At 37.8% G+C, this 11,191-nt stretch overlaps 1 protein-coding gene and 1 pseudogene across 2 annotated transcripts; one reads left to right on the top strand and one right to left on the bottom strand.

Moving 5' to 3' along the window:
• The first annotated feature begins 342 nt into the window (after window positions 1-342).
• Window positions 343-10,504, top strand: LOC116901662 (olfactory receptor 142). 2 transcript variants are annotated; one of them, XM_032903778.1, is made up of 2 exons: window positions 343-1,235; window positions 10,468-10,504. In XM_032903778.1, the coding sequence occupies exons 1-2, from the start codon at window positions 343-345 to the stop codon at window positions 10,502-10,504; spliced, it is 930 nt and encodes a 309-aa protein (XP_032759669.1). The 2 variants fall into 2 exon arrangements, with proteins under 2 accessions (XP_032759669.1, XP_032759670.1); XM_032903779.1 differs by lacking the exon at window positions 10,468-10,504 and having other exon boundaries at window positions 343-1,260.
• LOC116899964 lies at window positions 9,306-10,405 on the bottom strand (annotated as a pseudogene).
• Window positions 10,505-11,191: the final 687 nt, after the last annotated feature.

Below are 11,191 nucleotides of genomic sequence, written 5' to 3'. Positions count from 1 at the left end.
TTACACTCATAATGCCTTGTGATGATCAGAAAGATACCAGGGCTGAAGGTTAGAGAGACTTATTCTGAGTTACATTTTCTGTGTGACTATGGATAAATAAACATTCCTCTGGTTTTCTACTTTCTGTTGATAACTAGATCAAATTAAAATATAGCAAATTAAAACACTAGACTACTAGTATTTAATGCTGAATAAGAATACATTGGCTAAGCAATAAGTATTTAGCCAAACAGCCTGAGCTTTTGAGAAAGCATTTAGTGAAATTAACTTTTGTGTGATGCAATCTTGTGATCTTTTTCAGCCTTCCTACTATGTGATGTCCAACACACTTGAGCTGACTCCATGGCCAATGAAAATAATGTCACTGAGTTAATTTTCACTGGCCTTTTCCAGGACCCAGAGGTGCAGAAGGTGTGCTTTGGGCTGTTCCTTCCTGTGTATGTGGCCACATTGCTGGGCAACGGTCTTATTATTGTGGCAGTCAGCGCCAGTAAGACTTTACATTCTCCCATGTACTTCTTCCTCAGCTCCTTGTCCCTGGTGGAAATCTGCTACTCCTCTACAATTGTCCCTAAGTTCATCACCGACTTACTTGCTAAGATTAAAACCATCTCTCTGAAGGGCTGCCTCACTCAGATATTTTTCTCCCATTTCTTGGGGGTTGTTGAAGTCATTTTGCTAGTGGTGATGGCCTATGACCGCTACGTGGCCATCTGCAAACCTCTTCATTACATGACCATCATGAGTCGTCAAGTATGTCACATGCTGGTGGCTGGTTCCTGGCTGGGGGGCCTCATTCACTCCATAATCCAGATCCTCATCACCATTCCATTGCCCTTCTGCGGTCCCAATGTGATTGACCACTACTTCTGTGACCTGCAGCCATTATTCAAGCTTGCCTGCACTGACACCTTTCTGGAGGGGGTTATTGTGATGGCCAACAGTGGTCTAATCTCTATAATCTCTCTCTTGATCTTGGTGTCCTCCTATGCCATCATTTTAGTCAGCTTGAGGAACCATTCTGCAGAGGGGAGGCGCAAGGCCCTGGCTACCTGTGCCTCTCACATCACAGTGGTCATCTTGTTTTTTGGGCCTGGTGCGTTTATTTATATGAGACCTTCCTCCACCTTCACTGAAGACAAGCTTGTGTCTGTGTTCTACACGGTCATTACTCCCATGCTGAACCCCATTGTCTATACACTAAGGAATACAGAAATGAAAAATGCTATAAGAATGTTCTGGAACCAAAAAGAGAATTGAGGTGTCCACAACAAAATTAAAAATGTGTCTTGGTTTTTGAAATGGGTTCTGTTTTTAGTAGAATTTTCTTTTTCTTTTTCTTTTTTTTTAAAACTACTTCAAGTTGTAGTAAAATTATCTGTATGGTACAATGTCCTAGAAATCTTGCACTCTGATCTGCTTTTCCTTAACTGCTTAGTTCTAAAACTCATCTACTAACATGGAGCCAGGCCATTGATTTTCAGTGGTTTGTTTTTATTATTTTATCTAATATTTCATCCCTTGAAACTACATGCTATGTTCATGTTTACTTATAACAGCTCATGTTTCCAAGATTTGTAATCTATCCCAGGGAGTAGAATGTAGTTAATATGGATGATTGTGAGATATTTGATTTGATGTGATTTTCTCTTTTTACCCTGTGGAACAGTCACATAGCACAGGGTTGTTCATCCTCCATGTTTTATTCCTTGGAAACTACTTTTCAGTGTCATTGTTATTCTTAGGACTACTATGATGTAAAATAAGGGTTATTGGAACATATGAGCTATGACACCAGGCTGTGAGTCTGGCATACACAAGAATAGCACCGGCAAAGTGGGCATTCATGTCCTTAGTGGGGCAGAGTGGGGCAACCTGGGAACTAGAACTTACAAATCTTATTTCTGGAACTTGGCATTTAATGTCTTCAGGGTGATAGGGTAGCCTGGATAACTGAATCTGTGAAATCTGAAAGAATAGTAGTTTTAAATTTGTGTTATAATATATTTTTACATGTTAATGGAAACAAATATTTTTTAGTATATCCCTTCTTCTAAAATATTTTAAGGCAGAGATGTGTTTTTGCAAAACATGTTTGGATCTATGACATTCAACAACATCACTGGCTTAACTAAAATGTGGAAGTACAAAGTACATTTGTAGGACAAAATCTGCTTCACTGGTTAATTCCCTCCTTCCTTTTCCACTCCACATCTTTATGTATTTATGGCTATAGAATAGCATTTCAATAATGTATCCAATATGTGATTATTAGATCATAGTAATTGGTATATATAACACTTCTCATATTCATGATTTCATATGCTTTCTACATTCAACTTGTTCTCTAATATGGATTATAAAATATTTATCAATCATTCTTACAGTACTCATAGAGTTTTATATTTTTATGCAAGACTGTTTTTCCTGTTTCTCACCTGATTCTATTAACTGAATGGAGAACATTTTGACAAGTATTTTGTAGGTGAATGATTATTTCTTTTCCTTCTTTCCTTCTTTCCCCCTTTTTTCTTCTACTCTCTTTCCTTCTTTTCCTTTCATTCTTCTCTATTCCTCAAGATAGTAACCTGTGTTTAGAGAAGGAACCAAGCAATGGAATTATCATGGGATATTTGGACATGAGAATATTAATCTTCTTTTCTCTTCTAATGTAGACAACTAGATCTTTCTTTTGTGATTGATTATGCTGGTTGTCATCTTCTACATTGGGTCATCTCATCTTGATCATGAAAAAAGTTTGTGAATCAGTTTTACTTATTGTGACATAATGGTTCAAAAGACAGACTTTGTGCCCTATTACCATATCTAACTTCCATGTTAGAAAATATAAAATGGCATATATCCTGCCCACCAACAAGAATGATGAAGTAAAATACTTGTTATGAAAATGAAATAAATTTTGGCTCATCCAGATATAAAAATAGAGAATATTAAAAATTGTACATTTTCTTAATTCTGATTAATCAGGCAGGAATAAACTACTAGTGTTGACCATACTTCATGTATGTTTAACTCTAGACATGTGTCTCTTCTTTTAAGTTCTTCAAAGTCTGTTAGCATTTCTTGGTGAAAAATACCAGAGAAGGATGTCTAAAATGTCATTTCATTTTTCAGAATGTCTATGTCACCCACAATCTCACAAAATTATCAACAATGGATAGACTATCATAAAATTGGCCCCTTTCAGCTTTGAGATGACTAAGGCTTGTACTTCTTTTTATGTGCACCTATTTATATTTTTCCAGACCAGGTAAATTAATGCCAACAGTTTCCCGGAAAATGGATCAAACATGCTAGATGTATATTTGGACCATTTGTGTTCCATCTTCTCCTAGAGACATTGGCTTAATATGTAGATGAATAGTATAAAATTATTACACAATTCTCATTCTCTTTGGTTTCTCTATTCATCGGTAAGCATGAATGGTGTAATACTTTTCATAGTCACATTGACAAAATCTAGAATCACCTGGAAAGGAAGTTTCAATGAGAAATTGTCATTAATAGTTTAGCTTGGCCTATGGAATTTCATGGGAGAATTATCTTGATTAATAGTCAACTTATCCACAGTGTATGCTACCATTCCTCAGGAAGGAGATACTAACATTTGTAGAAGAGGAGTGGACAAGATGATGACCAGCATGCTTGACTTAATCCATTGCTTTCTGCCATTGATTGTAGATGTAATATGATTAGAACCTTCAAGTTCTAGCCACCTTGACTTCTCTGCAATGATAGACTATAGCCTGAAATTGTGGGTCAAACAAACCCTTTCTCCCCCAAGTTGCTTTTGGCAGGTGTGTTATCACAGCAACAGGAAATGACAGTGGGTCAGATGAACATTCGTGGGGGAAATTCTGCTTATTCCACATGAAATAACTTTACCTTCTTTTAATATATAGCAAAATCTTATATCTAGTTTTAAACCTAGGATAATTAAAATCATTTTTCTTAGAAAGCCCCTTGCAAACAACTCTTCCTAAGTTAGACTTGAGTCTCATTTTCATAGCCATTTTAGACTTACATGATAGAACCATTGCCACTTTCATTATGATTGTTCATATGTGTTTCTTAGACAACTGTGTATTGTTTCTTCTTCTTTGTAGTTCCTACTATTCTGCCCATATATTGATGTACCCAGCTCTCGTTGAGCATGAAACCTTGCAATATCATTTCACTTAGGATATTTTGAACACTTACGTGTTCATCTTCTCCTCAGTCTCTGAAACTCATTAGGCTAATACAATGGTCTATCAGGCAGAATTTGAGGTACATATTCTTTAACTTCTGTGAACAACATTTTATGATTAAATTAAATTATTCAATACCATGATGAAACTCATATGATTACTCTAGACATTAAATCAGATAATATGCATACTAACTTTTTAGGAAGGAACTTAGTCCTCAATAAATATTAACTATATCATCATTATGCTGGCCATTAATTTTGTTTTGTATGATAACTGCATCTTCACAACTGAACTTTCTGTTATGGAGTTCTGCTCAGAATAGGTCTTAATTCCACTGCAGACCAACACTACTTGGAATTTCATTCACATTTGTTTGAATGTATTTTTTGGGGGGAGGGAGGTGATGGTAAACATGTTTTAGTATCCAATTAATTTCAAGTGTGTATCTTAGGGATTAGTTGGTTATTTGCTAAATGATTATTGACTATAATATAGCTCCTAGATTATATTTTATGCTGAATATTTTATGCTTTGTTAAGGTGTAATTTCAAAATATTAGATCCTGAACTAAATAGAGTGGAGAGACCTTCCATTTCTCTTGATGCCTTATGCTCAGTAGGCTAGGTATTTAGGATGCTGGGCATCATAACATCCTTCACTTCTGTGAGGGTTTTGTTTTTGCAGTGGAAACTATGGGTAGAATTTCATCAGTGACTCCTGAGATATTGGGAACACACACACACACACACACACACACACACACACACACACACACACACATACACACACACACACACACACACACACGTGCCCACTAATTAACAGAAATGTGAGCAATCTACTAGTATTTGAGAGGTCGAAGTTGTTGATTTTGTCAAAGTATTAAAACCCAGACCCAGAAAGACAAACATGTTACGCACTCACTTATAAGTGGATATTAGTGGTTAAGTAAATGATAATCATATTATGGTCCACAGATCCAGAGAGGAGAAGTAATAAGGATGACTCTAAGGGATACACATGGATGTCCCTGGGAGGGGGAAATACAATAGATTTTGCAGGTGGACTAGGGGCTGGGGGAAAAGGGTGCAAGAGGGATCAGGTGGTTGGAGAGAAATGGAGATGTAGAATATGGGAAGAGAAGACTGGAACTGAAAAGTATCTGAGGGGCAGTGTGGAAGTGGTGTTCAGTAGAAACTCCTTAGAATCTATGAAGGTAAAACTAGTAACTTCCAACCTAGTCACCAAAACTTTGACCTATAATCTGCCCTACCTGGAAGATGTGTAGGGGCCAATAGAGGAATAGAACTTGTGGAAACAACCAGCTAATGATTGGTCTAATATGAGTTCCATGCCGGGAGAGGAAGCCCATGCCTGCACTCCCTGATGACTAGGAACTGGAGGCATTGTCTACTCCCCACTGCAGAAAGATTTTATGACCAGGGTTGAAATCAGCTCATCTGTCAGTATAAACATAAACACAAACTTGATAAACACAAATATTCAGAAAGTAGTTTGACAATATGGCCATTTAGCAATAACAATAATAACAATAACAATAATTATAATAATTTCTACCCTAGGGTCTATGACCTTCCCAGATATAGGCTTTTGACCAGTCATGAATGCCCTCCTGTGAAGAGGCCTGAAATCTATCCAGAGACCAGGTGGTTATTCTATAACTGTTGTGTCCCTACTGTTCCAGTGGGCATGTAGTTCCTGGTATGTCAGTACTATAGCACGTATGTCCAGCACTGAGAAAGATCACTGATGCCTTTTCTCGTTAGCATCCTGCATAGTACCTTTTGGCCCCATGAAAAGCTGAGCAGCAGGAAGGAAGTTTCACAGTTGGCTTTAGATTGATTTTTCTATGTCTGAATTCTAAAATTCAGTATCCTATTTGTTAAGCGATGGATGAGTGAATGGATCAACAAACGGCATCTCTTTCAGAAGAAATTCCTGCTATATTCCATGATTGCACCACTGTTGTTGTCACAGGGAAAGAGCCACAAAGAGTCTATGTGTTTTTTATACACAAACAGTACACACAAATACATGAAGGGGACTTTTGAGGAGTACAGCAATGATAGCCAAGGTGAACTCTTATTAAAGCAAGAAATGTAGGCAACGAGGAGTGGGGGGGGCATGGGATGGCATAACTGAAGGTGAACAGTGAATTCAGTGCTGATCAGTCCAGTGTCCAACAGTCGTCTCTTCTTCCCTTACTCACGTGCGATTAATTTTCTTTTTTTTAAATGGGCACTGATTTTTATTTTTAAGATGAAAATAATGTAGGAAATAAATTATGATTTTCCATAGAACTGGAGACAAATTTGCAAGAAAAAAGTTGCTGAAGTACTTTTTTCCTTTTAAATAAGCAAAGGCAACTTAAAAATTTTTTATGAATACCAACCTTAATTACAAACACAAATGCAACTAATGAATATCTTTATTTGCAAAAGACAAAGGTGAGTGTCCAGGACTGATTGAAGACTCATGAGAAGTCAAAATAGGCTATCTAACTCCCTTCAACATGACTGTTTAAAATTCAACACCTTCCTTCAAACTCATTCCTACTACTCTAATGGAAGCTTGTTTGATATAAGTGTTATGACAGGCTGGATCACACTCATTACCCCTTACCTAAGCATCATGTGTGCATCAGTGTTCTAAAACAGACCTATCTCACTTGCCTTTACAACTGTCCTAGAACAGAGGCCAACTATTGATACTTTCGAGGCAGAAAGGAGTCAGAAAGCTAGCTAGTAAAAGCCATTGTCATGAGTAGAGCTCTGTGCAGTAGCTACACTGCCTGGAATTAATAATGCAAGGAAACCCTTCAGTGTCTATGTGGCAGGGGTAGATACAAACCAGGTTGGCCAAACGACTGTAAACATTAGCCGCTGCTCCCTGAGTGTAGATATCTCAGATAATGGGAGGTGGCTGCCATCTACGTAACAACAAGATGACTTCTTTATTCTAGTCTATCTGGTTAAACAGATATCTGCATTACAGAGACTCTGCTTATCAGGATCTTTACAAAATGTGACATTAAGGAAAGAATGGCTTTGCAACAACCATGTAAATACAGAGTCAAATGCAGAAAGAAAAGTACAGACCTTCAAAGATAGCTGCAAAGTAACCCCAATTTGATATTAAACACATCTATTTCAAAGGCGCCAGTCATCTAAAGTGACTCTTTTGTAATTTCATGAACTGTTGATGAGCTAATTGACACATGTAGTACAACTACAAAAGCAGAGGCATGTTATGAGAGCTAAGGAAATAATGTCTACTCCAACCTTCAGTACTTAAAGGACTTCAGTGATCCTTTGAGACTCTACTGGGTAAACAGATTGCACCACTTCTTTATAAACACACCATACCACAGAAGCCAGGTTATTTTTTCTGGTTACATAGGCAACAGAAACTGCATCTGTACCTAAAGCAGCACAACGTAACATCCTAGAGGAAGGAATCTTTATCTGGATGAGCTAAGGTCAACCAGCCAGGGGCCACAATGCAGTGCCCGCTGTGGTCACAGGGGCTGGCTTTGCTTTCCATATCTTTGATGTCTCTGAAGCCCTACCAAAAGGAAAGATCATCAAAATGAGGAGCTGAAGGCCGAGTAGGAACAGTGTGGACAACTACATGGGCATTTCTACAAAAGGTGCACAAAGGCCATGAAAGCTTGAGAAAATAAAACACCAGCCAGGGAAAAGCCAGCACAATAGAACCCCACCAATGCTGAAGTGGGGACCATGTCCCTGGAGTAGAAGTAGAGTCATTATGTTAAAACACATTTGAGAAGTTAAGAGTAGCCACTTAAAAAAAAAAAGCTTTAAGTCGATATAGCAAAGGCAGAGAACACTAGGCATCAGGAAAATACTAAATTCTAGAAAACTAAAAATTAAGGAACCTAAAGGAAGCAAGTGATAAGTGCACCTGGCACCTGGCATAGCCACATGAGTGGTGTGTTTTAAAGGCAGCATCAAGTGAGACTTTGGGCACTTGTCCTCATTTCATTTCAAATATACTCGTGTGTGTGTGTGTGTGTGTGTGTGTGTGTGTGTGTGTGTGTGTGTATGTGTGTTTTCACAAAAGACTTTTAGGAAAATAAGATCTAATACTACCCTCTATCATTTACCATTGACTTTTCTTTAAACTTGAAAGTCACTGCTGAAATTGAAATTACATTGGTAAGGATTATGATCAAAGACCTTAAATATAATTTGTGTATTAGTGCCATTAAATGTGAAGAGTTCCAACCAAGACAGTATACTGTATTATCCTATAAAATATATGAAATCAGTTAAATTCTTAGGAGGAAATCAGTTATTTCCACATCTCCTAAGTATGTTCTGGTGTTTCCCAACATTAAATATTTCTGAACACTGTAAAGAAAATCGTACCAGTATTCTAGCCTCATCTTACCTCAAGCACATTTTACTTAAAGGGTTGACTTTCCAGAAAAAAAAGTCTCAAATCTGTAGAAAATTCTACAAGAATGTACAGTAACCCAAAATAACACTTTATATCAGAACAAAATCTGGGCAGTATTCTTGAACATAATCATTATAAAGGGCAACCAAATCCACACTTCACTTCACACACATCAGCAAATGTCAGAGCGTGAACAAGAAGAGGGAAATGCACAGCACAAAGATCATTTGCTTTGATGGGATCATGAAGAACAGAAAACCTGAAGAAGAAAAGTAGAACCCAAATTCTGGCCAGTTATTTAAACTTCATTACTTCAACAAAATAGAACAAATCTCCATAGAAAGTAATCACTCAGGAAACAAGACTTCTCCCATCTGTTTTTCCTTCATACTGGATTAAACAGAAGTTGCTGTTAGTCTATATCAGTGATTACATCTTTAATTAGAAAAGTTTAACTATTTACATAACTTTATTGCTGTTTATTGTAACAACAGGTTGACTGGTGTGTAGACTCCATCCAGCAGTGTAGAAACTGAAGTCAACGGCTCCAGAAGACAGCCGCTTGGATGAAACGTATCCGATGCTCATGGACAGCGTAAGGAGAGTACTCCCTGCATGTCATCTGGTTCCTGCTGGAGTCATCCATGTTCATCTCTGGGGATCAACTGGAATAAGGGAAAGAAAGTCCAAACCTGGCGAATCTGATGACGTGCTCGACACTGGCGTGTGGTGGAATGGTACTGAGTAGTCTGTTAATGAAGGTGGAATCCAGCAGGATCAACTGAAGTCACACTGGGCACCCTTACAGAAGATGGCTGATACATGAGAACCCCTTTGGTTGGACTGCTTTGTGTTTCTGGACATAAAGATGCATTTCCTTTTGGCGGGAGGGTCTTCCCCTTCATCAGAAGAGCTCTCTATTGTTAGATCAATAACACCAATCTTCTTCTTGCTTGCATCACTGGCTACAGTCACTGAACAAGGCTTACTAAAGACACTTGAACTTTCTACTTTTGTACAGGGCTGGTTACTTTCATAGCTTCTTTCTTAGGTCTCATGGGACACCAGGGACCATCTTCCTGGAATTTGATCTCATCCACATCAGAACAGTCATTGAGAATTTCCAGAAAAAGCCCATATAGTATCAGACTTTCATAGGCAGCCTTTTTGTCACAAACAGGACACATCCAGGTGGGCTTCTTCTCATTCATCTGAAGATACAGGGCAGCATCAAAGCACTGCAGATGTGTACACGTCACTGCACGGCACGGGATTGTCAGCCTCATTTTTCCTAAAGGGGACATCGAGGACACTCGAAGACTAGTTGTAGCGATTTCACTATCAGGATCTGCAGTAAGTTTTTCTTTAATGAGTGCTCTGGAATGATCAGGATTTCTAATACCTTTCATTTTTAATCTCTGTAATAACATGGCTGATGTGAGCTGTCATACAAGATACACAGACATGGAGTAATTCTTTCCAATTTCAGATGTCCAAGAGATAGAAATCTGATTTGGCCCAGCTGAAGACAATCTGACTAAAGGTGTAATATTCACACCTGACTAAAGGTGTAATATTCACACCTGACTAAAGGTGTAATATTCAGGGGGCGTCTAGGGCGCTTCTATTCGATCCCATTTTTAGGTGGTGGTGCATAGCCAGGCAGAGGAAAGCGTTTCCCATTTACTTTTATACACAAACTATTGGGATAGTTATCTTCTTGAGGGCAACTGGTTCTACACGGTCATCACGCCCATGCTGAACCCTATTATCTGCACCCTGAGAATGCAGAGGTGAAAAATGCTGTGAGGAAGTTGTGGGGCAAAAAGAACATAGGGATGAAGTAAAGGAGAGCTAATGGATAAAAATGATTTGAAAAATATAGCCTATTGTTGAAATGGATCTGTTTTCTGTGAGACATTAAAAAAAAAGTAACCAAAAATATAAGGATGTCAGATTACTACCTTTGCATCTTTTCTTAGTATCTCAAAACTGAATGGTGTCCTAGCATTGTATGCAAGCACAGCACGGAGCCTCCTCTGAGATCTTATGAAACTTGATAATCTTCCTGATACCCACTTCTATCATGGCTTGAAAAATTTGAATATTCAAGCCAAGTAAAAATGTAGAGCCCATTAAAAATTTGTAGTTTTAGGTCAGTCCTGAAAACATACATACAAGTAACAATATATGAACTGAATAGATTATATGTAGGAATATGTATGTATATATATGCACATGATAACAATTTAGTGAAAAAAGGGGCCATGAATTTGAAGGAGAGTGGGAAAAAGTATATGGAGAGTTTAGTGGAAGGAAGGAAAAAGGAGAAATTTTGTTACTAAAGTAAGAAAAACTGTATTTTAAATGATACTTGGTAACATACAATTATGGGTATGGTATAATATCTCAATACATGTATGAAATGTGGAGTAATCTATCTGATCAGGGTAATTGGCATGTCTATCACCTTGATCACAACATTTCTCATGTTGGAAAAATTCTTCAATCTCTCTACTACGTATTTTGAAAGA

This window comes from Rattus rattus, chromosome 5 (assembly GCF_011064425.1).
Source record: "Rattus rattus isolate New Zealand chromosome 5, Rrattus_CSIRO_v1, whole genome shotgun sequence".
Classification (NCBI taxonomy): Eukaryota; Metazoa; Chordata; class Mammalia; order Rodentia; family Muridae; genus Rattus; species Rattus rattus.
Note: the sequence above shows the minus strand (reverse complement) of the source record. Positions and strands in the feature narration are given on the sequence as shown.